This window comes from Epinephelus lanceolatus, chromosome 6 (genome assembly GCF_041903045.1).
Source record: "Epinephelus lanceolatus isolate andai-2023 chromosome 6, ASM4190304v1, whole genome shotgun sequence".
NCBI lineage: Eukaryota > Metazoa > Chordata > Actinopteri > Perciformes > Serranidae > Epinephelus > Epinephelus lanceolatus.
In genome coordinates, this window is record NC_135739.1 from 12,264,363 (window position 1) to 12,291,197 (window position 26,835).

The window sequence follows — 26,835 nt, forward strand, 5'->3', positions numbered from 1 at the left end:
TTGAGCGACATTTTGCCTGGTAGACCCATTCAGTAATCCCTACATGAGTATCAAAAGTAAAAGTAATAATAATAATAGTTGACAGTAACGGCCCTGCAGATGTGTGTACAGTTATATATATTGTCTGTAAAGTAAAGTCAAATCAATGTAGTGCAGTAAAAATATACCTTGAATTGGATTGTAGTGCAGTAGAAGGACGTTCCTTAAATTGGCTTTTAAATGCAGTTCATTGAGTAAATGAAGGCTACCTACATTTCACTACTGATATCGTTTATTAATGCTCATTATTGCACCATTATTATAATGTATTACAGTACATCATAAAATTTGAGCTGAAAGTATATCCTTTACTACCTCACTCTTCCACAGCCATAAAGTTGATTGGATGAATTTTATTTGTCTTGATAATATAAATCAGTCTCAGTCTGCCGTCATAGTCTCAATACTAACAGCTTCCATTATTTCAATTGGTCTTTAATAGCAACAATGTTCCGCCTGAAAGTTAATGAGGTCTCACTGCATTAACTGCAACAAACTGTGTGACACTCAAACCAATAAGTGACACTCTAATGGGCTTCAATAAGGCACAGGAACACATTGGCAAACATTAAATCAGTGTGAAATCATTGCTGTGATTGACTTATCCACACAGCCTGCACAGTCAAATGTGTGCTGCGTCATCCGAGGACTGCGGGACCCACAAACACCGGAGGTTCCCCTGCAGTGCGAGAGATCAGCGATGGGACTGGGAGCAGTGAGAGGGAGGGAGAGAGAGAGGTGAGTGCTGCTGCTGCAGAACAACATTTAGCCTGGCTGAGGAGTTAAACGGCGCGCAGCGGCACATCTGCTCCATCCAGGCATTAATCCTGTTGTGATAGCCATGGTAAGTTCACTTCTGTGCTCCATTAGTGCGGCTCTGCTCTGCAGTTCTCTGTGTGCTGCGTGGGAACTGCAGGGATGTTCATTGGACTAACCTTGAGAAAAATGATGCAGCGGGGCTGTTTATAGTGTGCAATGTGCATGTAAAGTGGCTGCTTTAGTAACTCTGCTTCACTGGGGCCTGTTCTGATGTTATGGACTGCAGCAGTGCTGTTTCATAGGAGGTGATTATTCCCAGGTGACACTGACAATGCAGACCTCTAGCTGAGCACACAGCTGCAGTGTACTGACTCCTGTATTTTGTTGTTATGATGATTTCATCCACAATGAAGCCCGGCCTATGTCTGTGAGAGCATGTGTTGAGAATTTGTATTTTGCACGAGGCTATCTGCTTTCCAATTCATCATGGATTTATGCAGCACCACCACTCATGCTGGGTCAAAACACACAAACACATACACACACACACACAAGTTTGCAACTGCTCTGAGCAACCACTGCATACCCATCCATGAGCTACAGTTTGTAAAGATAATGAGCACTTGACCAGAATAAGCAGCAGTAGCTTCCAGGAGGAAGTGTTTTTCAGCAAGGTGATCCGTCATTGCTCACTGCAGGGGAGATGGTTCACATACTCTGATGAGATTTTCAAGATGTGTTGCAGTCTCTTCCTGCCCACCTTAATGTCTATATGTATGTTCTTCTTTCTTGCTTGGTAATTATAATGATTTCATGTCTGCATATATTCCTCTGTTCACTGCCGGCCCCTGCTGAGCCAAGCCCGCCTCCCTCAGAACTTTCCAAACTCTTGGCGGTAAAGATAAAAAACGAGCCAAATAAGCTTTAACTTCTGACTATCCTGCGTGGACTATCTCCTCTTTTCATACTGTGACTGTGAGCGACACAGCTGGCAGATTTAAACTGCCATGTGTAGCAGACTGTGACTTGAAAGCATGACTCTCAAACCAAACAGTCAAGTCACAGTCAGCTAACCTTATTTCCTTGTTTTGAGAAGGCTGAACTAATGAATTAGCTGCTGCTTTTTTGTTTTTGCTCACTAGCCAGCTAAGCTACCCAACATTTAAACACCTAAAGTGTGAGTTCTCTGGTTGGGTTTCAGCATGACTGAGAGGCAGGAGACAGATGTGGGTTTTACCCAAGTTGCATGGCATGTGTGGATCTAGTCTTTATGTATGCGAAGTAAGTCCTAACAGAATTTTTATACCAAAGTTGCTACTGCCATTAAGTCATGTCCTTTGTTTCTGACACTGAGGATATCAGGCTGTTGTCCTTGGTGCTCTTTCCCTCTGTATTTTTAGGTCCTAATTGTGCCCCTGGAATGCTACTGTCTGGTTTCTCCATTTTCGTTTAACCTGCAATAACCACAACTCTCTGTTTTGTCCCTTCCTGCAGTTCCTAAAGCAGCGGCGGCCTCTGGCCTTTGCGAAAATCTCCCTTGTAGTTTTCATCCTGACTTCTGCCCTCTCGGTGACTTCTCTTCCTGCTGACATAGACAAGGGAAGGAGAAAGGTGGTGCACGTGCTCGGTAAGGAAAAATGATTTCTTCTTTCTTCTTGTTTCTCACAGCTCACAGCAGCAAAGTCAGGAGCTCTTTGTCCTCCACTGATCTGCATAGCTGTTACAGCAGGGGCGAGGAAATATGGAGGGTACACTCTGCGGAGGTCACCTTAGAGTTAGCAAAATGGCAGCTTTGAAACCAGAAAAATGCTCTTGTTAAAGGGACATTTCACCCCCAAATCAAAAACTGAGCATAGCGTTAGTTCAGGCAGGACACGATGTCAAGCTCAGTTCACATCTCAGCTACATCAGCCGATCTAAAACAGCCTAATCAACTGATAGAGCAGCTGACTGATGAAGGGAGTCACATGATTCACATGATTCCTTTCTATGCAACCAATTGACAAATCTCATTCAGGGCGCCCTATTTAAACTGCTCTGGCCTGCCTACTGTTGCTGCTTCCTCTGCAAGCCGCTTTGCGCCCTGCCTCCACCCCAGCTCCTCCTTTTCATGTTGTGTCTGACTTATCAGTGTAGTTGCTGTTTGACATTGATGTTGGATTTGTTCTGTTCCTGGGGGGGTCTTTGCTGCTGCTTTCCTTGCCTTAGGCTTTCCATGTAGGCGCATGGAAGGGCAGGGAAGTATTGCTTCACTTGCTTTGCACGTGGAAGGGCAGAGAGGTGTGCTCTCTCCGCCATAGGATTTCCACATAGGCGTGTGGAAGAAGCTTTCTGCAAAGGCCCAAGGAAAGGCAGAGAGGCCCCAAAACAGAGCCATACTGCCAAATATAATACTGCAAATGGAATTAAAGTTTTCTTTGATTTAAGTGTTCCTGACTGAAAAACATGTTTTTCCTCTCATCTGCAGTGCTGTTAATCAGTGTAGATTGTTTTGGTGTGAGTTGCCGAGTGCTGAAGGTATCGGCCATGGAGATGTCTGCCTTCTATTGAATACAATGGAACTAGATGGCACTCGGCTTGTGGTGCTCAAAGCACCAAAAACATTTCAAAAACTCAACAGCAATGTCTCTTTCCATAAATCATGACCCAGTTACCCAAGGTAATCCGCAGATCTTGTTGTGAGCAGTTTCAGTGGGACAACTATTTTCTTACTACACATGCCAACCATATCACCACGCAGAAGGAAGAGGGCATCTACTCACGGATGACAGACTTGTGCTCATGACAGCACGAGATATAAACATGAATGGCGTCCTCCTACCCTGAGTTGTAATGCTAGCTACCTCAGTTGTGCTAGGTGAGCTAGCGGTGAATGCATGCTCTGCAACTCACACCAAAACAATCTAGATTGATAAATAGCACTACAAGTAAAAAGAAAAATGTCTTTTAATTTGGGGGTGAACTGTCCCTTTAAGTCTCACCCCTGGGGTTAATGATCCAAAGACAAAAAGGAGAAAACCAACATGCTGAAGCCTTCAAAGAAATCCAATGAAGGATTTTGAAACTGTATTTAGGACCAGGCACAGAAACACACATTGTATTTCAAACAGTATTCCTGGAGCCAACGCTGTTATAACTCTAGAATATTAAACATTATTAAAGTTGTTAATATGCCATCTAGCACAGCACTACTACCACCAAGTATTCACTTGAGGACTGTGACACATTCCTAACATTTTACCTACTAATTAATGACAAGAGGGATTAAATTAATCGACTGTATGAGACCTGGCTGTCCGTTTGATCTGCAACATAGAGGCTAATAGACGTACATTTGTTCTTGTACAAGACGGCACTTTCCAATGACTCCTGCCTGCTATATACATTTTATTTTACAAGGTTTTTCAGCATATATTCTTACAGATACTTTGCAACTAGTAACAATAGCTATTGGATAATAATGATATAGTTGAGTGAAAGGTATTTTTCCCTCTGAATATGGAGAGGATAAAGTTGCATAAAATGTAAAAAGATGAGTAAAGTACCTTTTTTTTTGGCAGTAGGGGCAGAGTAACTCCACAAACAAGCTAAGACACACAGCTCCAACATCTTGTTGTCTTATCATCCCATTAGATATGTGACCACCTGATGATTGTAAATCCTATATTCACTCTGCTTTTGGTCTGTTTTAGTCCCCATCAATTTTCTAAAAAAGTATCTGGGCCTTTAGAAGTTTGACATTCTTTTCCAGCTAGTCTCTAACTTTGTCTGCTGTGTGTTTGGTGCCGGGACGGTATCACACACAGTGGTGTTATCAGAACTTGTTTCCACTAATTAACGGCTGCCCACTGCTTCTAAGCTCCCAGTTTTACCATGGCATTGTAACACACGTAGAGGAGCACGCTATCCCAACCTTTACATCCCAATCCTTTTCACACAGGCGCTCTAAATAACCAGTAGGAGTCACTAGTTACATGGTGTTTGTCCTAACATCAGCCTGTTGCAGCGTTGGGAAATAATGTGCGTAAAGTTTTGATTAAACACCACTTTGCTTTCATGGCTGCTGGTGATAAACAATTTTGCAGAGAGCAGTAAGCAGTGACATGACTAATTGCTGGCTGGCATGGATAATTGTTGGTGCCTTTATCTGGTCACAACATAGCAGAAAACCTCTTGCAGCCGCTCATTATATGTTTACACCACACTTGTGTGTGCAGTCTTTGGCTGCCTGGGCAAACACACACAAGCAGCGTCTGAGCAAATGTCTGCCAAAAATGCAAACTAGGTCTTATTATTGCCCGTTTGGGAGAAGAGACCTGTGGTTACCATTAGTATCGGGTCATTTTGGTGAATGGCTCTTAGCAGAGGTGGAGGTTAAAATTTGGAGTGGGCTAATCTGGTGACAGATCTGGACAGAGTGAGTAAGCTGCACACTGATCTATGTCACCAAAACAATGTGCCCCACCATTGATATGCTGAATGTTGAGGCTGTAATGTGACAGCAGAAGTAAACACGCTTTATTAGATGATGCAAATTCAATTTTACAGGCACCTCAGTGTGGTTTCTCTCACAAAGAAAACCAAAGAGTAAATTTTTCGGTTCGAGTACGAGTTACAAATATTGACTGTGCCAAACAGCATTCCAAAAACATGACTCCACATATCCGTATAACAATGGAGAATTTAATACTACTTCTTCTTCTTCTTCTTCTTCTTCTACTACTACAAACACTACAACTACTACCAATAATAATGACAATAATGATAAAAGCATGATGACTTTATAAAGGACACAGAGGGAGGTCCATAGCGTACCACATAAAAACAGACAATCATCTATATAGAAAATTACGAAAATAATAAATACAATATATAAATATAAAAAGACAAGAAGTACCCAACATTATGCAAGTTCATATAAAAAGACATAATTCAATCAACTGCACCCACAAACCAGCTGGAGAGCCAGTGGCCTCACAGTCTCAATGAAAACCTGACTGTGCTCAGCTCAGGGTCGGCCAAGGCCTGGATGACACTATTTTCTGAGACAGAGAGCCTACACATATATCAATCAGCCAAAACATTAAAACCAGTGGTGGGTGAAGTGAGTAACATTGATCATTTGGTTACAGTGCAATGTTCTGCTGGGAGACTTTCGGTCATGGCATTCTAAGTAACCCAACTAGATCCTTTAGTGTCATAGGTTTAGATTTTTTTTTATTATTTAGACTGTGCATTTGTCTCCTACAATAGAAACATGACAGTTGCAGAGGACTTTATATTGACAAAATGAAACTGATGCAGAAACAACACAAATTGGTGCATAAAACTTTACCAGAATGCAGGAATGTATGGCCCCTCTCCCCCTATTCAATATATGTCCCCCTCAATGTAATAATGAAACCTATGTGGTTTTTCAGTGTTGTTATCTATCCTCAGCCATTTGACTCTTGCACTCCAACATATCAACATGTCTACAGTGTAAACACAAAGACCACGAGCCAATGAAACAGACAGAGTCATAACAGGCACACAGCTAGCACTAACAGTTTTCCTAAAACTATATTTAAAAAGAAGAAGAAAGAAGAAAGGAAATTAATATATTGCCTTGCTTATAGGATCACAATATATCACAATATAGTGAATCGTGATATGCGATACATATCATATCACCAGATTTTTGCCAATACACAACCCCAGAAAGCAAACCAGCAAGATCACACAAAATCCGAGGTGATTATTATTCCCTAAATACAAAATATTTTCTTTTACAGAGGATGACACTGGAGCGGTGATTGTGCAGACAGCTCCTGGTAAAGTGGTGACACATCGCGGTGGCTCCATCACTCTGCCCTGCAGGTTCCACCACGAGCCGGAGAACACCGACCCCGCTCGTATTCGGATCAAATGGACCAAAGTGACCGATGCTCTGCAGTTTCAGGATGTCTTTGTGGCACTGGGAAGGTAGAATCTGCATTTTCAGTTGATCAATTTGCATCTATTGTTTTAAATATTTTTTTTCTGACAAATCCTGATTCGATGGATTGAGTGAGAGACATTTCACTGCCCCATGCTATAGATGCTTAGCACTAGGGATGGAACAATATCAGATTGTATCACAGATCATCATAAAAAAACACAATAAGTTGATTATGGTGAATTTCCATTATAAGGTTGATCATGAATATCATGTCCAGCAGCAACCAAAAGACTGCTGGGCAACTAACAAAGAAAAAGCAATAAAACCAGGATGCTTACACACCAGTCTATAAAAATAAATAAATAACTGATATGTTTATGCTAAAAAAATAAATTAATAATAATAATAACTATGATAATAACTATAATAATAATATATTTTATTTAAAAGGCGCTGAAAGAGTATAGAATATATTCTATTCAAAAGTTAAAATACCTGTTGGATTTTTTTAAAGATAGTTTTTTACTGAAAAGAATGTTGATTAGTAAAAGATGTGTGTCCTATCTGGAATGCAATAAAAATATTTTTGTTTTGTTGATCTGGATAATATCATGAATTGCAGTTATTTTGTCCAGAATTATCGTGATATGAAATTTCCATATCTTCCCCTGCCTATTCAGCACACATTTGTGACAGTGTAGTATTTAAATCTATTAAACAATACATTGCTCTTTTCAGCAGGTTATAAAGTACAGGATGCCACATAAAGTCAAACTTTACAGCTTTTTTCGATGATTTTGCTCATATAGCAACTATTATGAAGAAAAAAAACCCTTTTGCATTTCTGTCCTCTCTCTTCAGGCAGCAGCGTGCATTTGGATCATACAAAGGCCGTGTGTTTCTGGAGCAGGCAGGACCAGGTGACGCCTCAGTGATTATCCAAAATGTCACGCTGGAAGACTATGGGCGCTTTGAGTGTGAAGTCACGAATGACATGGAAGATGATACGGGATTTGTCAACCTCGATTTAGAAGGTCAGGAATTAATCAAAATGCAGCTGGAAGAGATTTTGTTGAAGTTATTTCTAATGCTCAGCTGCAGCTGCAGAGGTAGACTAGTTCACATGAGAAGTGAAATTTATACATTTAACAAGCTCACACTCAGCAGCAGGTCTGTCTCTGTCACCTGTAGGAGTGGTGTTTCCCTATTACCCCCGTGAGGGGCGCTATAAGCTCAACTACCACCAGGGGGAGGATGCCTGCAAGCAGCAGGATGCCATTCTGGCCTCTCACTCTCAGTTACACAAGGTGAGTTTAAGCCTTTTCTGTGGTTAACGTCTCTCGTTTGAAGCAGATTAAGAGAGACTAGAGTAGAAGCCACAGATCACTACAAAGGATTTATTAAAACTGTGTAGCTCACAGCTGTAGCACATTTGTAGGCCACTCTTTAAGTTGTATTAATGCACTTCCTGGCGACAACCCTCAGCTATAAACTGCTTTAGAGCTACAGTAAGTCTGATATTACGAATATGCATATGACCAGTGCAGACATTTTACTGCAGGCCCATCCTCCTATTAAAAAAACATATGCATTAAAGTGCAGAGTAATGAAGTTATGTCAGAGGAGATAAACCAGATTCTTTCTCCTCTTAAAAATGTATTTAATCCTTCAGTATGACCCACTAATGTACATTATCTCCCTCCGCAGGCCTGGCTGGAGGGACTAGACTGGTGTAATGCTGGATGGCTGGAGGACGGCTCAGTCCAGTACCCTATCTCCCATCCCAGAGACCAGTGTGGCCGCAAGGACACCCCCGCTGGCGTTCGTAACTATGGCTACAGGCACAAGGAGGATGAGCGCTATGATGCTTTCTGCTTCACTTCCAAGCTCAGTGGTGAGAAACACAGACAGCGATGTAGGTTGGCGGCCATCGTAGTGTGTGCTCAAGCATGTCTGTATCTCAGGATCAGAAACACTTTGTAGTCCATCTTCATGATCACACGACAAAATACAGACATCCAGCTGAGTGTCCAGCGTCTGTGGAGAGAAGGGACCAAAGCACTGACGGAGCTGGATTGTTGTGGTACTGTATAGAAAGAGGATACATCGTGAGTGTTGTTGAACCATGAGGAAATTAGGCCCATGTCTCTGATCTCTGCCTGTGATCTTGCTGGCCTAAGGCCATTGGATTTAGATCAGGCTGTGTTGACTCTTTCCTGAGAGGGCCACTGTGTCCTCTGGGTGCCAAGCATCGCCTTTCATCTCCCAGTTCTTTGATTTACATCACATCCCCACAGAAAGTCTGCTAGTGTCTCCGTCTCACACCTCCAGGTCCGTGAGCTCAAACAAACTTGGGAAAGTCGGAGGCTGGATTCATTTTTGCATCATGAAAATTATCTGTAGTCTTGGGGGCTTTCGAACAAGTCTCCATGTTTGAGAGGAAAAAAAGGTGTGATAAAAGTTTTTTTATGCTGTCACTCAGTTATTGTTAAAAGCCAGTAGCAATTATTTACTATTTTTCAAAGCATTGGATGAGAAGAATCTCATATCTCAGTCAGGTCTTTGTTTAAAGAAAGTTTAAAGAGCGCAAAAGTCCACTTAGAGTGAGCGGAGGAAGGTGAATTGGTTCAATAAGTGCAGGACTGTTGGAGATCAACAAACAGTATCGGTTGTGGGGTTTGAACGACTCAAAGCCAGGTATTTTTTAATGACACACCATTGACTTTCTAGCCACGTTTGTTCGACTCAAAGGCGGGTGTTTTTTAGAAACATCCCTTTCTTTTCTAACCATAACCACATAGTTTTGACGCCTTAAGCTTACCACAAACCCCTTCTTACTCCTGACCCCTTTGGTGCCATGCCATTGTTTCGATGGCCCAAAATTCTGGAGACCCATTAGTCCCAAAAAATGCCCTATTTCTCTGATGGCCAGTTGTCCCAAAAGCAAACAGTCATTTCTCTGAAGTCCCATTTCTCCAAAAATACACCCTCCCTGCAGTTAGTGTCAGTTTCCCAGCAGAGTTTGAACAACTGTGTTTTTCACCAACCTGCCTCTGCTTCCCCAGGGACTTTTGCTCCACCATACGTGGGTGTTTAATGCTAAAACATGATTTTTTTCCTGACCATACCCAAGTGTTTTTTGTACCTAAACCAAACACAGTGTTGTTGACAGCGTATCCATAGTTTACAGAAATGTACATTTCTTCTGGCGATTGGGTTGTCTGACTGCAGGAAGCGTGTAATTTCTGAGAAACAGGACTTTGGAGCAATAGGTGTTTGTTTTTGGGATGACTGCCTGCCAGTGAAATGGGCTTTTGGTCTAGTGCAGAGGTAGGCAACCTGCATGCAGCTCTTTAGACCCTCTCCAGTAGCTCTCTGGGGCTCTGACTTAAGATTATATGGAAATGAATAATGGTTCTCTTTTAATGTTTGGATTTTAATTTTGTCATTGTGGCAGGCTTGAAGTTGCATTGTTGTATTGCCCTCTACAATTGCTAAAATGTGCAGCCTATACACCGAATAAAAAAACTGTTTTAACATTTCATCAACTAAAATGTGCATCATACGTTGACGATCTGGTGCCTTTTCCTCCTTGTTGAACGTCAATAGCTGTGGCAAGCCAGGAGTCTCTCCAGTAAGGCTAGCTATGGATTCTGAATCCTAAAAAGGAAAAGTCTTGGAGGAAAAAGAGTGTGTGGACAGATTCACTTGGTTTCACAACCAACGCTTCAAAGTTAATGTACTAAATAACTATAAATAGCCCGCTGCAGAGTAGCCACCGTGTAGTAAATCATAGACTTATAATGTTGATCGACTAATTGAGTCTTAATAAGCTGTTACCTTCATTGAAATATGTTTTGTGGCTCCAGACAGATTTTTTTTTTGCCAATAATGGCTCTTTTAATAGTAAAGGCTGCTGACCGCTGGTCTAATGGAACATTTTTTGGAGTATCGGGGCTTTGGAATTTTGGGCCATCAGAACAATGGCCAGTCCCGAGTGCCTTCTACATCAAGATACGACGCAAAAGGCTGACCTGGACATCATGATAGTAACACGGGTTCTTCTGCCTAAGCAGCAAAATGTGAATAAGTTGATCTATGGCTAAGCCACGCCCCCCTCCACTCACTCGGTCAAACTATCAACATTCATTAACGGCGCTATGCCAGGTGTCACAGTACATGGCATTTCTCAGGAGGCAATTGATGATTTTTGGGGACATAACGATCAGATGTCATTGAGAAGTAACCAAAAGGGCCTAAACTACACACTGGAGGGATATATTCATCATTTTATTGTTGAGAAGGTCGATGAAGAGCTTAAATTACAAGCCAAAATTTACAGGTCACAGTGTATGCTTGTGAACCGCATCTCGATGCCATCACCATCAAAGACAGCAAGTTAAAGTGCCACTGAAGTTCAGGTTTTTGGCTCAGAATATGAGAAAAGGATAACAGCCTTTTTACCATCTTTACCAAGAGTGTCTCTCCGTTAGTTTGGTGCTGCAGTTCAAATAAACACAAGAAGTTTGTGCTCTAGAGAAAGGATCAACACTCAGTGAAAAACCTAAGCCCTGTGATAAGCTAATATGGCAAGGTTTAACTATACAAACCAATGAGCAATGGTAACTAGCATGTCTTTGGGGTCATCGGGTGGGAACCTCCTTTCACCAGTGTTTCGTCTAGTTGGTCCCACGACACCTCCAGGAGGCTAGACAGTGATCTCTAGTGTCCCAGAGATCACTGTCTAGTATTTACATTGAATCATTCAGCATAACATTTGTCAACCTTTGTTATCTCTGCGATTACAGATAAATTAATGAAGCTAAGTTTCAGAAGTTAACGTTAGCTTAACTAGAGCCCTTTGGACAACAGCTAACAATGATGTACGATCACCAGACTACAAAACTAGAACAAAAGAAGCTAACGAACTCCCAGCAAACAAGGTGATATGATGAACAACGCAGCTAGGACCTAACGTTAGGCTAACTTTAGCTAACGTTAGCTAGAGATGTTAAAGATAACTTTATATTTCTTTCCAGCAAAGTGACAATACGTTGCCTCAAACACAATGTTGACTTACCTTAAAACAGATGTAGACATCATTGTTAATGTTATTCACGTTGAGTTGACGTTGTGGTCTAACATCACCACACAACTTTATCCAAAGGAGACACTTTTCTCTGTTGAGATGTGGTTTAAAGTGTAAAAAATACACCTGGTCGCCCAGCCTCTCAGGATACCTTGTGTTGGAGTTGCATGTAACCCATGCACACCGTTTGACCATTTTTAAACTTCAAATCTCCAAAAAAGCTCATAAAACCGAACAAAACTGACTTTCTGTAATGCATTTCAATGAACGTCCACGCAGAGAATGTCCGAGTGTATGGGAATGGCTATACGCACTGTGATTGGCTCATTGCATTTGAGGGCGGGGCTTAGCCATAGGTCAATTGTGCATTTGGTACAGATCTAACACATGACATATATTATTTAGTTTAGAAGTGCTGGTAGGCTCATTTTTTTTGTATCCAGACAGAGACAAGCTAACTGTCTCCCCCTGATCCCAGTCTTTATGCTAAGCTAAGCTAACCATCGCCATATTTACCCCACAGATATGAGAGTGTTGTATTTCTTAGTGTCTAACTAGTCCTTTAAAACATTGACCATGTTTGTGAAACATAGTACACCACTGGCTGACAGGGAATTTTAATAATTCAGTCTGTAAAAACATGACTCTAATTCTGCCTGTGCCTCTTTAAAATTTAAAAAAAGAACTGAAAACTTGTCATGCATTCTGAAAACTAAAGAGGTTTTTTATTATCTTGATAAAGGACAGTGCTCTGCAATGCATCATAAACAATGTTGGAATAGTCTAAGCTAGAACAAAGAAGCAGTGCCAGCGCTTCTTTCCTCAGTGAGAAAAAGGGTAGTATGACAGAAACCTGAAATGATTGCTCATGGCTTCCCCTGTGTGTTAATTATTGTGGACAGTCTGTTGTGGGCAGGAGGTTTCAGCAGTGGTCGTGACCGATACTGTTGCTCAGTCCAGCTGGAAGGTATTTACTGAGCGTCCCCCAGGGAAATATGAGACAATATTCTGCCTCTCTAATAGCCAGCAGTCACATAAACAAGCATAAAATCAATAGCTGAGCCAAGTGCAAACCTGAGGTTGCCGACATGATTTTCTTGATAGCAGTTCATGCTGTTCAGAGGAACCGTCAGCCTTTTTATTCTTGTTTTAGGTTCTTTACTTTTTGCCTCTGTCTTAGCAGAAGCTTTCCTTGTGATTCAGTTCAGTTGAAACAATTCATCCAATCAGGACACCAATTTCTTTAATACTGCCAGACAAAAAAAAAAAGTCCCCACAGAGATGAGATGAAAGCAAAAAAGGGAAGCGTTTTAAGAGTAATTTTGAGTTAGAGTATTGCCTTTCGATTTTGAGCAGCTGCCCAGACGATGTTGGAACGATTTAATATTCTGAACACAGTCAGACCAGAGAAGCCGGGAAAACTGAGAATATCTTCCCTCAGTGCTCCTCGTGTCTCTGGGGCTTCACTCTCTCATTCACTCCTCTCTCTTTCGTCTTTTTTTGCCCTCCTGAACAATGCACTTGCTCTGTTTTCCTTTACCTTTTCTCATGTTCTTACAACAAACACTCTTTCCTCTCCTCTCCCTCTGTATCCCCTCAGGCAAAGTGTACTTCCTCAAACGCTTTAAGAAGGTGAACTATGCAGAGGCGATGAAGGCTTGCATTCGAGACGGCTCAACGGTGGCCAAAGTGGGTCAGCTGTACGCTGCATGGAAGTTCCAGCTTCTGGACCGCTGTGAAGCCGGCTGGCTGGAGGATGGAAGCATCCGTTACCCCATAGTCAACCCACGCTCTCGCTGCGGAGGATCCCAGCCAGGCGTCCGACACCTGGGCTTCCCTGATAAAAAATTCCGCCTCTATGGGGTCTACTGTTACTGCGAGAACAAGGATGAAACAGCAGGTGGTACCAAAATGACAAAAAGCCCTGCAGCTAGTTTGACGAGGTGGAAGAGCAGCAACAGCATCCCCATGAACGCCACAAGGGTGATTTAAAGTGGAAAGACTGAGAGCAAGAAGGGGGATGCAATTTTAGATTTGACAGCAACAACTGTCGCCTAGCAGCCGACTCCATTCATCGCTTTCAAAGTAAAACACTCACAGACAAGATGTACTCATTTGCAGATTTGCCAGAGAGAAGAAGTGAGGCTGTGTAAAATTAAGGGTGACATCTTTATTAGGGTGATTTTCCTTTTCGTCTCAAGTCAGTCAGTCATCTTAAGGAGTGAGTATGTTAGCACATCTGCCGCTGGAAAACTGTGAGGTTAAATAGCAGCTTGATCGTCGCTCAGGCACACATCAGATCAGAGAGTCTGCCATGAATATCCTTGTTTACGTTTGTGTGTGTGTGTGTGTGTGTGTGTGTGTGTGTGTGTGTCTGTGTGTATCATAATTTGGCCCCTGCTGTGGCTCCTGAGCTCTGAGCTCTAGTCTGAGCCAGAATCCCGATGCCAGGGTGAAAACATTCATTACTGGGTGAGACGGGATCATCTGCCTGACTGTACAGGGGGAAAAAATCCTGCAAGTTTTGATTGTACCGAGTTTAATTGCCTGTATCCGGGTGCCATGCTTGGTTAGCAACCCTCTGGCACAATGCGAGACATTTTCCTCATTAACTAAGACCTGGCAATCTCATCATTAGAGCTGAACAAGTAGTAAATATTGCACTAGCTCTAAAATATTTGCACTTTAAATACATAGAGCTTTATTTTATGATAGTGTCTTCGCATAGACTAAAGCGAGCATGTATTGCTTGGCTGAGATCAGTTGCTGAGGCTGAATAAGCAGAAATAAAAAGCTACAATAATTACTATTTACCTCACATACTGCACATCTAAGCAACCCGGGCCACCGATTGCACTATAAATGTTGCACACAGCAACCTTTATTACAGAGTATGTTTGCCTCTGGAGAATGGATGAATGTTCTAGGAAAAAATAAAGTCTTGAAATTGTTGTGTTTGGGTGCAGTTATTTTTCCCTATATCAGAAGATCTAAGGATATTGGACCAAAAAAGGAAAGAAATATAGCAAATGCACTTCCATACAAGGTACAAAAGTTCACTAAATGGCCTGATGAATTTAATGGGCATGGGCTGCATTTAAGTTTCAAGTTCGTGTAGAGGATACACATGAAAACAAGACTATAGCCTCTTTCACACATAGTTCCTGGTAAATTATTGGGATAAATTCAGGCATCTCCAGTGTTTTTCATTATTACATTCAAGAATGTTTCCCACTTGAGCCTTTTCACACATGCTATGACAATGCCAGAATAGATAGGGCAAGGACTAGTCCAGCAGATGGTGGTAATGCAACACTTAATGGATGCCAACTGCCATAAAACTCAGAAGAAGAAGAAGAAGAAAAAGTTGTGCATTAAAAAACCCTGACTACCATGTCGCATAGTATGCCAGAAAAAGATTTAGTATGCCCCAATACATACTATGTAAAATGAAGTATGCCAAGAATACCAGGATGTTCTACTACTGTCATAGTTTTATGGCTATTCTGACCCACAATCCTCAGCACGCTTACCCCTGCGATAGTTTGGCGACCTGTCCAGAGTGTACCCCGCCTCTCACCCAAAATCAGCGGAAGACAGGCGGAAAATGGATGGATGAATGAATCCACTGTGCAGTGGCCAATGTCTCATCGACTGACAGCCTGACAGCTCCTTGAAAGCTGATTGACAGCCCTTAGAAGCCGCAAGGATGGCTGACAGCGAATTCAAGTGACTAATGACCAGTCGAATAGTAATAATAGGAATATTGATTGTTTACATGAACAAAACAATCATAAAGATGACCAGCAACAAAAGGACAATGAAAGTTGCTCAGTGGCGCACAAAGCCACTGACGTTAGCATGTTAACATAATTAGCACTAAACATAAAGTGCAGCTGAGAATGTCATTTGTTTTTGAAGATATTTGGTCATAAAAGTCGCTTCCTGGAAAAAATCCTGGAAAAATTACATAATAATTCAATGACATGGTGGCATTTGAGAAAAAATCAGAGGATCACCTATGTCACTAGGATACACCATCTGCTAACCATAATTGCCATCCAACTTCTAGTTGTTGAGATGTTTCAGTTTGGACCAAGCGGCAACCCCTCTGAGCTGTAAGATGAAGCCAAAGTGGTAGTGCCAAAAACTGCAGTTCCTCTAATGGCCACTAGAGGCTGGCTCGAGAAGTCAGTCAATCCCCATTGACCCCCATGTTAAAATGCCCAACTTTACAGCAGAAATAAACATATTCACAGCCTGGTACCAGAAACAGTTTGGGTCTCTATAGCTAATTTGCCACTTTATGACACCTGTACAAAGGTAAATTTTTATAAAACTCGCAAGTTACGCATAATTAAAAGTGGGGTGCTTTGAGTGACAGGCTGTCTGCTAATTGTCTTCAGCTTCTCTGTCAAATCCACCGCCTGCTCTTCCACACCTCCAACCTCTCGTCCAAATTCGATCACTTCTGGCTCTAAAAAACCAAAATGCCGAACTCGAGGCTTCAGAATGGGAATCCACAAACCAGTGGGTGACGTCATGGTAGCTAGGTCCATGGAGCCAAACAAGGCAAACATTTAATATAGTTGTAAAAAATGCATGTGGAAGATAGGGTTGGGTACCAAACATGGTACTTTTATGGGTACCAAACATATTATGCTGGTACAACCGAGTACCGATTCACGTCAATTGGTGCCAGATTTTGTTACCTTACAGCATATCAGAAATCCAGGTTGAGACGGGGCAGAAGCACCATGAAATTCAGGGGGTTCAGAAAAGAGGCGGAGGTGCTGCAAAGTGTCCCGAAGCTTGTTAGCCAGCCATGGCGCTGTAGTTATTGCTGCAGCGCAGATAGTTTTGGTGTGACTAGAAAAAAGGCAAGGGAACGGAATCGCTTTTTGACGTTCCTCAAAAATAAAATTTTGCTATTAGCCTACAGAACTGAAAGAAGGTACTTTTAGGTTTGGTACCAAATTCGAGGTACCAGCATTGGTGTCGCTATTGCTACCTAGTAGAGGATACACATCATCATTTTGTCAACTGAGACGTGCTCTCATGCCACTTTTACTTTGTGTTATATGTAATGATCATTATCTATAGTTATGAATCAGTGTTGTGAGCAGGAAATCACAGCTGATGAGTGATGAATGTTTCATTCTGGAGTAGATGTGCTTCGCCCTGCCTCGTGTGCTCGTTTGTTTGCCAGTGAGGGAAACTGCTGAGCGGTGAACCCGACTCTGAGTGGGAGTGTGCTGGTGTTGTGCCAACACGGCAGAACAAACCATGTCATCGTCATGGCAACTGGCAGCATGCAATTAAAGTCAGGTTCATCGGAAGTCCAACATCATGAAATACTGACAGAGAGTGACTAACTTGACCCATGGAAAAAAAACAAAAAATCCCGTCTGTGATTTTATTGACAGCTTTGTGATTTTTTTTTCCTTTAGATTTCCAACAGCAAAGAGAAGCTCTGACACGACCTCGATGATCAAAGTCGATGTTTTTAATGATTTGATGAGTACGCTCACCAGCCCCATTAGGCGATGCTACTGTGTGAATTTAGAGTCACAGCCACTAAATTAATAAGCAAAGTCCTGCTTGATGCGCTGTGACATTTATAATTTATGGAGGATTATGTATTCCACATTTCAGCACCGAAGTAATTTAGTCGTTTTTTATGTGCTCAGGATTGTGATGGTAACCCATTTCAAATTCACTTTGCATGATATTTAACAGTGAACTCCATCTTATGTAAGAGTGAGGTCATCATAAATAGAAGTGAGTACTTCACATTTTGACTGCCAGCGCTTTGGCAAACAGAGATGACAGATCTATATGCAGTATGCTTTAGTTAACAAGAACGATAGCAGGACACGTTGGACCAACTCAGTGCTCAAAGAAACCACACAATCCACAGATGGTGAGCTCGACAGGCCAGGCAGTAGAAAATCCTCATGGGGCAGAACATTAGAGAGGCACTGGCCCTGATTAAAGCTTCTTCACACTCCCTTTATTTAATGACAAGAGAAACATTTGACATAAAGACAGAGAGGAAAGACAGACAGGTGGAGAGGGATGGTGCAAAGACACACTTCAGAAATGTGATTAAACCCTTTAAACTAGTTTGCTCAGAAGATGACAGTGCTGTCTTCATTTCATAAGGCCTCGTCGTCGCCTCTTTCTTCCGAGCATGAAATGAAATTAGATGACCCTATAACAACAGAGTGCTGCCACACAGTAAATACAAAGGGACGGGATTGTGCTGGCTTTTGCTTGGCTCTCATTTATCAGCTTGTGACAGAGGTCAGGGGCTCCAAACAGGCCAGAGACAAACGCAGAGAGAGTGGGTTCAATAAAAAAAGCGAAATGAGACACAAAATGAAGCAGGAGTCACATGTGCTGATAGAGACGAATTCAAAGGCGCAGCACACGCTACTGCTGCATCTCACAGGTGCTTACACTTAAGCCTGATTAGAGCTCTTCTCTGCACAGACTGATTGACATCTCCCTGATTCTCCTGTTAGGGTGGGACAAATTACACCTTTGCCCTCCTTATGGAGCCTTTTCACAGCAGATATTTTGACTTGTCACAGCAGGAAAATTACAGGTGGCACTAATAGCATTAATGACGGCTCCTCTTCATTTGAGTGTGTCAGTTAGCTACTTTAGTTAGCGAGCATTAATGTTATTAGTTCCACCTGTGCCATCGTGCACAATGCCACAAATGACATTATACATCTTTAATGTAGTTACGTAATTAAGGTTAAGATACGGAGGTTAGGTTTAGGAAAGGAAACTTAGCAAGGACATACTTTTTTACCTTTTGGATTCAAATTTTACTCAAAGTTCATACTGTTCCAAACATTGACTTTAAGGGAAAGTATGCATTTTTGTGACCCTTCCACAACCCTACCTTACAAGACCACTCAATGCTTCCTTGTTTACTCCTGTAAACTCCAGATTTTTATTTATCCCGTATAAAAAAAATTCCGGGTTTACACGATCAGATGTAAAAGCGATATCCCTGTTTACACGTAAACGCAAAAACAACAGCTTTTTGCTTCAATTAGCATGCCAGGTCAGTAGGTGGCCATACGCCATATATGTTTACACGTCTCCATATAAACGGATATTTTTTAAAAACTTTCACTTTGGAAGCCATTTTTGAAAATCTCTGTTTTCGTCGGGAAAAACGTTGGTCATGTGTAAATGATAGGTGCAAACGCAAAGATAATTACTGTATAAACAGGCCCTTAGTCACTCACTCTACGGTAGGAAACGGCACTTTTAATTAAAAGCTCCTTGCCGAAAATTCACTGTACTTAAAATATAATGTGTTTTTTACAAATTTGACACATTTGCGAGTCACTTGCAGTCCATTTAGAATGGACCCACCACCCACTTTTGGACCATGACACACCAGTTAGGAACCACTGCTTTAGGGAACTACATACTGAATAGTGCATTAATTTATACGCTTAAAACTTGGATACTTAAATTAATGGTATAGGGTAAAAATAGACTGTTTCACTGGGACCGCATTGCAACAGCTTGGATTCATGTTTACTTCCTGTCAGGTGATGTCACTCAAATACAATCCAAACCATTCCAACAGGAAATACAAAGACACCCATTTAGGGACCCAAGTTTGAAACAGTTCATGACATATTAAGGGTGTGACACAGTCAAAGAGTTTGGTGACCTCACATAACCAACTTTAACTTCACCATAGGTCTTATCAGACACTGGGTGAGTACACCTGTGTGGGTGCAGGGCCTTTAATGTTGTGAAAATTGATCATTATTTTTGGCAGAGGACCGTCCTAGATACAGAAAGTCCAACTTTGTATCATGCCCCAAAGTAAGTAATGAGCACATTTGACTTAACTTGCACAAATCAAAATTTGTTGCCCCAAACTTGTCTGACAGACATCTTTATTATCCCCGAGTCAATAATGACAAACATCGGTGGAATAAAGGGTAAACATTGATTTCCGCAGCCCAAACAGATTTGTGCTGCTGCGGCTGGTTTTGAACTGAACTACAGTAACTGAAGGTGACCTACACACAAGACTTTCTCTTTCTATGGAAAAAGTTCAGTGCTGCAGCTCAGGCTTGAATCAGGGGCAAACAGAGGTGATGTTAGGCACCACCTTATATACAGGTTTACAAGACACACACTGATAGGTTGATTGTGTCACTCAGTAATCAGGCTTCATGTGTTTCACCTGTGTCTCCACCTGTCCTCACTTTTCCCTCTCCTTATCAGCACCATCTTGTGGTCTGCTTCACAGCCACCCAGTGTCCTGCTCCTTTGGTGCATTTCACTGCAAATCAGAACAGAAGCTGAAAGAGAATCCACACAATCTCAAGTGCATTAAATTAAACTTAGAGGCTTATCACAATTAACCAAACTTAGGTGATAAGAACACACCTGGGATCTAGCTCTCTGTTTATGTATCTGAAATGACTCCCACTTGCAAAGCAATGACTCCAGATTGCCACCTCATTTATGGTGGTTCACTTCTCTAAGCCTTAAAAGCAAAGCCAACAGATGCTGCGGTTTTGTTCCAGAAAGTGTTTTGCTATAAGGAAAGCTTGATCCTGTCTTCTGATGGTACTTATGTAGTCTGAATTTCCAGTTGTTGTCTTGATTTCCCAACATACACAAAGCCACAGGCACATTTCAGTGTGTAAATAACCTCACCAGTGCCAAGAGAAATACTATATGCATATATTAATACATAAAAACAAGAAGCTTGTAACCTCATTGCAAATAATTTATTGATTCATAGCCCATTAATGTTTTAATAAAGAATGTCCTCATTAAGGTCTGAAACTTCCTCCGCTCTTCTCTGCTAATGTCTGAGCGCGTGAGTCATTGGATGACTGTGCACACTGCAGCCTAACGTGGGGGCAATGCAACGCTCTGAGATTATCCCCACAGGAATTAACTTTTACTTTGCATCAGACCTCAGCATTGTTATGATTGAACACACAAACAGACGCCATATCCATACAGCATTAGCCCATGGGAAATAGCTTCAGAAATTACCCCATCTCCCTAAATGATCTCCCTTAATGCCTTATGCATTCTGTGTGTAATTCAGCTGCAGCATGCGGCTGCTGATACATATTATGCATTGAAAGCGGTGGGTTTGTGGAGATGGGTAATTGGCCAAATTGTGAGAGGTTTCCCCCAGAGTGCAGGGCATATTAAATAGGCAGCAGCGTTGAGTTAATTGAAAGCGTTAACCATCGAATGGAGTGCACTGTGGCTAATGAATGGGAGAGTCTGCCCTGTCATCTATGGATGTCTCTAAAGAAAAGTGTGCTTTAGTTTTACCAGCACAGTTCAGCCTCCATCTTTCCATTAGCTCTGCTCTTTGGTAGCGATCCGTCGCACCGGTTTACTCACCAAGCTCTTTTAACAATCCAGGATTTGGTCGAAAGAGAATAGTGGGAGGTTAATGAAAGAATTCAAACCACTTGTGTGCGAACGAGGCTCCGAGTGTGTGTGAGAGTGTCTGTTAGGAGGAGATGAAGGAAAGGAGACATCCTCAGCAGAAACACAAAGTCACAGGGAAGGACAGAGTGAAAGGCAGGCAGGGAGAGCAACACAGAGAATAAGATGTGTGGAGGACAGATTGGTGAGAGAAAAGGGGTTTGAGGGAATAAAACGAAGGCGGAAAGATAAGAGGAAAACGGGGGGAAAGACAGACAAACGTGTGGAATGTAGAGTGCTGCAAGAATGCAGGCGGAGTCAAGGGTATCTGGTGCTGCACCGGCATGCCGAAATTAACTGGTCAGTGAGCTATTGTGGTCCTGCAGAGGGGAGGAGGAATTGAGTGGCTCCAGAAGAACACAAACTCCTGAACCTTATCTCACCTCGGTCACAAAACCCCGTCCCACAACACCTACAATTCACTTCACAGCCCTTGTGCACTTTCATCTTTTAAGGAACTTTGAGTGACTTCCCTGAGGAAGCTGCAGTGAAGAGGCAAACTTCTGACCTTAAAAACTGTCTAGATTCCTCAGTGCTGTTGTGTAACACTGTCTGTTTCACACATCTCCCTGATTTAATATTTCATAAGCTCATTAGGCGTACCACATTGCAATTGCAGTATAGATAACGTTAATGTGCAGAGAACAGTTGGAAGTCTGGACTAGACTGGAGCAGGAGGGTGCTTAAACTGTCCAGAGCAAGATGAAGTTTTTCACCTTTCTGCCTCAAAGGTGTGAAAATACAGTTGTAAAGAGACACTCAGATCCTTAAAGTATTAATATCAAAGTGACAAGTAAAAGTCCTGCTTTTATATGTATTCAAGTATAAGTACAGAAGTATTACCAGCAAAATGTCCTTTAAAGATCAGTGTCAGTCCATTTCATGTTTTGTTGCTATGCCTTTTAGTAATATGTCCTAATTTTTTTGTTGTAGCTTGTAGTAGTATGATTTGAGGTATTCGTACATTCCTTAAGTATTTCTATTTAATGCCACTTTATACAACCCTGTGAAAAAATTTAAGGGAACACTTAAATCACACGTCAGAACTCCGTTGAATTATTCAAATTGAAAATCCCGACTGATGCTCATTGTATAATTTATTGAGAACAAAATGACGTAACAACACTCAATGGAAACCAAAATCGTCAACTCACTGAGAGCTGGATTTAAAATCCTGCCGAAAATCTAAGTAAAATATTGAAATCACAGGCTGAAATTTTATCATGGCAACTCATAATGTGACTCAGTAGTGTGCACGACCCCTGCTTGCCTGTATGCACTCCCGACAACATCGGGGCATGTTCCTGATTTGACAGCAGATAGTTTCCAGAAGGATCTCTTCCAAGACCTGGATCAGGGCATCAGTGAGCTCCTGGACAGTCCGTGGCGGCACTTGGTGGCGTCATTGGATGCACCGATACAGTGCTTAGTTGGGTTTAGGTCAGGGGAACGAGAGGGCCAGTCAATGCCATCAATGCCTTTGTCATCCAGCAACTGCGTACACACTCTGGGCACATGAGGCCAGGCACTGTCCTGCACCAGGAGGAACCCAGGGCCCACTGCACCAGTATAAGGTCCGACAATCGCTCTGAGTTTTTCATCCTGGTACCCAACAGCAGTCAGGGCACTGTTGGCTATGACATGGAGGTCTGTGAGACCCTCCAAAGATATGCCTCCCCAGACCATCTCTGATCCCCTGCCATGATGTTAAAGGCAGCATAACGTTCATCATGGCGTCTCCAAACTCTTTCACAACTGTCACATGTGCTCAGTGTGAACTGCTCTCATTTATGAAGAGAACAGGGCACCAACAGTGAACCTGCCTATTTCTGTGTTCTATGGTGAATGCTAATCAAGCTGTACGGTGGTTGGCTGTGAGTACAGGTCCCACTAAATGACGTCAGGCCCTCATGCCACCCTCATGGAGTCTGTTTCTGACAGTTTTAAAACAAACGTGGGCCAAGGGCATAGAGTAGGTGTGCCAGTTGCCCCCTCTGTAACTCCTAACCCCCCTACGCCTTTAATCCGATCAAATCCATCTTCAAAGTCAGCCTCAGCTACAGAATTGTGAAGTTTCATGACTGCATGTTGACAGGTTGTGAGGCTATCGCAATGACAAAATGTGCCCACAGGCAGAGAGACGTATAAACACCTGGCAAAATACTGCCTCTGTGTACGATCCCACTACAACAGGTGTCTCCATTTTGCCATGATGACACACAAACACACACATACACTCCCAAGGTGAAAGCAATACCAGCCCTGCTGTCTTTCTGGTGATTAAATGTGGTATATGGTTTCAAAAAGGTTTCATTTTAATAGCTGCTGAAGGCTCATAATGTTAAATTATGCAATATTTCACAAAGACGCAGAGATTAAAGACAAGTTAAAAAAAATGAATATAAATTTGTGTTAATCATCTCATGACTCTCAGATTTATTTTGTGACCTTTTGGAAGCTCCCTCCTCCCCAGATCTGAAACACTGGACTAAAAAAAAGTAAAAGAACTGAGTACTTCCTCCCAGCTGGTTATATTTCAGAAATTATGTTCTTGACAAATGTTTCACCACTGCACCCATGTTGTTCATGTCTTATTAGTCCATGTGGGGTGGATGTCTGTATGAGCATGACACGATAGCGTTACATAGCACAGCACAATATAACTAACTGTTCACACTTCAGTCATTGATGGTCTCACATGGTCCCATTTCCCAAGTTGGCATGTCGTTCTTCTGACTTCATTGTGTTCATGAGCTTTGATGTGACAAAGACAACACATTCTCACTCTGACCTCGTCACATATTGATGTCTGGTTGTGGATCTTCCATGTCCAGATACAACATGCAAGGTACCCTGGGTGCGTTGGTTGTTGACGTTCTGGGACGCCATGTCAAGTTCTGCCTGTTACATGCATTGACTTCTTTCAAGATACACTTCCATTTTCACAGAAAATTTAACGTTTACATACAGTCTCTTTCAAAATAAAAGCACTACATCAGTACAACACCACAAACTGATGTTTTTTTAATGCACATGCTTGGGTTTAGGGAAAAAAAACCCCAACGAAACAGCGATTAGCTTTATAATCTTACCGGATGCAAACACCACCATCCACAACCTCTTCCACTATGACACTTCCACGTAACTTCCATTCCTGTCCCACTGCATTTCCCCTGATGCCGCCAATTGCCGTTAAACTTTAACACTGACCAGCCACATGTCACACTGACGTTAAAGGACAGCTTGTTTCATCTGTGTCCAACACTGGACGTCACTGCCAAGCGCTGGAATTCGCCGACTTCTGAGTGAGACCAAGTTGATCAAGAACATATGTTGTATTTTATTGCTCAGAACATTTAAACAACACGTTGATAACAGTTTGAAGCTTTATTTTACAAAGTGATTTTGTTCCAGACTTTAACCACACCAAATATGTCCCCTAAACCTACTAAAATATTCCTTTACTTCATTTATGCTGATAAATAAGTAATCTAGTTCCCTCTATGTGGACGACAACTACCCGTTACAACCTAATACAATATTAGAAATTACACGTGATCAAGACAATAAATGCAATATATGAATTAATGAAAAGATCATACCATCAACTAAACATTCACTTTTGTCCACCATGTTTCTGGGTAATGTGTAGTAGTGTAGAAGTAGTGTATTCTGATTTGAGGGCACATTCACATTAATTTTCTCAGTCAGGATCTTATTTTTCCAATTATTCTGAAATCCCCCTGAATGCAGCGTTAATCTGCAAAGTAACTGCCAAGAAGCATCAATAGCTGTCAGGTAAATGTCGTGGATTAAATGATACAATATGTCGCTTCAATGTTGTACAGTACTTGAGTAAAGGTACTTGGTTACTAGTCCGAGAAGCAGTCCATTAAAGCCAGCTTTCCAGATCGTCGGTCGGGGTTCATGTAACAAAACACTGCACAGTGTACACACAGCTGGCAGAGCAGAATGTGAGGGTGACGGTGTATGAAAGACCTGGCTCAGGCTGATGTTTGTGCTGGCTTTGCTCCTTGGGTCTGACTCATGCACACACACACACACACACACACACACATGCACGCACACACGCTCACAGACGACTGTAAAAGAAGCTGTTAGTGAGCCGAGGCGGCGCCATCTGCAGCTGTCATTAGGGCGGGTGTGAATGCAGATTCATGGGTGAAGCTATTCAACAACCTGGCCGCAATAAAGATGAGGAAGATAAACAGGGTTAAGATGCACATTAATCTTTTTTTGATTTGGATAAGCGGCTTGGCGTGCGTGTGCAGAGACAGAGCAAGAACAAGCGCACGCCGTTCGCCTGCAGCCTCTTATGTTTATGTGTGTGAGATAAAGACAGACAGTAATTCTGGAAGGAAAAGAGGCAGAGCAGCTTCGAGGTTAAGTAAGAGACTGTCAGGCGTAAGATGATGCTAAAACCCCCTTGTTGCTTTTCATAATCTTCTTGAACTTTGGCAGCGTCATTAGGAGATAATGCAGGATAATACCAGAGATCCCCATCGATTGGCCATGTCTGCCAGATGAGCCCGATATCGACCCGAGAACAAGGTTATGATGAGCAGTCTTCCATGCCTCTAATTTATCTGCTTATCTCAAAGTTCCAAGAATCAGGACAAATCTGGGGTATAAATAGTGCATTTTTAAGCTCTTTCATTGGTTATCATGAGAAAGTTTTGCAACAAAGATCCTGTAAGCTTTGTGGACACTCCAAAGTGCACACTGGTCCTCAGAGCCAAAAGTTTCAGGGCTCAGGACATAATGTCAGCGATTGTTGGCATTATCGCTCCAAGTAACAAATCTGTTAACTTCTGCACAGCAACAGAGGACAGCTGAAGGTCACTTTAAGCTGTGAATTTAAGAGAGACTCTCCGGTAAGCAGCCTTAATGAGCAGCGTCCTTGGAACTCACCGAGCTGAGCGAAAAACATCACTCAGCCAGCCAGAACAGAGGAAGAGGATGTAAAAGAGATGCTATATTCAGTGTGATTGATTGTCGACAGAAAACAGAACCCGGCAGTGTGGCTTCTTCCGGTGTTTCGGAATAATAATGATATGAGTGAGTCACATATCAAAGGAGATGAGAGGAAAGAAAGGGAGGAAGAGAGAGAGAGAGGAGGTTGTGTTTTTACAGGAGACAGAGCTGTGAGGCAGTGAAACCATCCACTGATAAGAGAGGACTCTCATATTCAGCTCATCAGAGGAAGTTCAGGTGAAGTGAAGGTCTCGGAGGTTAGACAGTACAACAGTAGGCGTATTCACAAACTGTCTGCTGCCAAAACAGAAGCTCTCTCTTTCTTTCTCCTTCCCCTTTCACCCTCTTCCCTCCTTCCTCTTACCTTTGATCCCTCTCACCTATCCCTCCTTCTGCTCCCCCTCTTCCTCCCACTCCTTTTTCGCTCGTGCTGCTGAGGGATTTGCCCTCGGCGACCCACTCTGTTGCTCAAACTCCATGCAGCAGATTTTAAAATACATAAAAAGCAAGAGCAAAAATTTTTATT

The 26,835-nt window shown here is 42.2% G+C and overlaps 1 protein-coding gene across 2 annotated transcripts; it reads left to right on the top strand.

Annotated features, from left to right (window-relative positions):
* Nucleotides 1-720: 720 nt before the first annotated feature.
* On the top strand, nt 721-14,758 carry hapln4 (hyaluronan and proteoglycan link protein 4). Of its 2 annotated transcripts, none has more exons than XM_033622431.2 (7): nt 721-883; nt 2,293-2,425; nt 6,573-6,762; nt 7,580-7,752; nt 7,910-8,025; nt 8,426-8,612; nt 13,408-14,758. In XM_033622431.2, the coding sequence occupies exons 1-7, from the start codon at nt 881-883 to the stop codon at nt 13,797-13,799; spliced, it is 1,194 nt and encodes a 397-aa protein (XP_033478322.1). In that variant the 5' UTR covers nt 721-880; the 3' UTR covers nt 13,800-14,758. The 2 variants fall into 2 exon arrangements, with proteins under 2 accessions (XP_033478322.1, XP_078024760.1); XM_078168634.1 differs by lacking the exon at nt 721-883 and adding an exon at nt 1,952-2,079.
* Nucleotides 14,759-26,835: the final 12,077 nt, after the last annotated feature.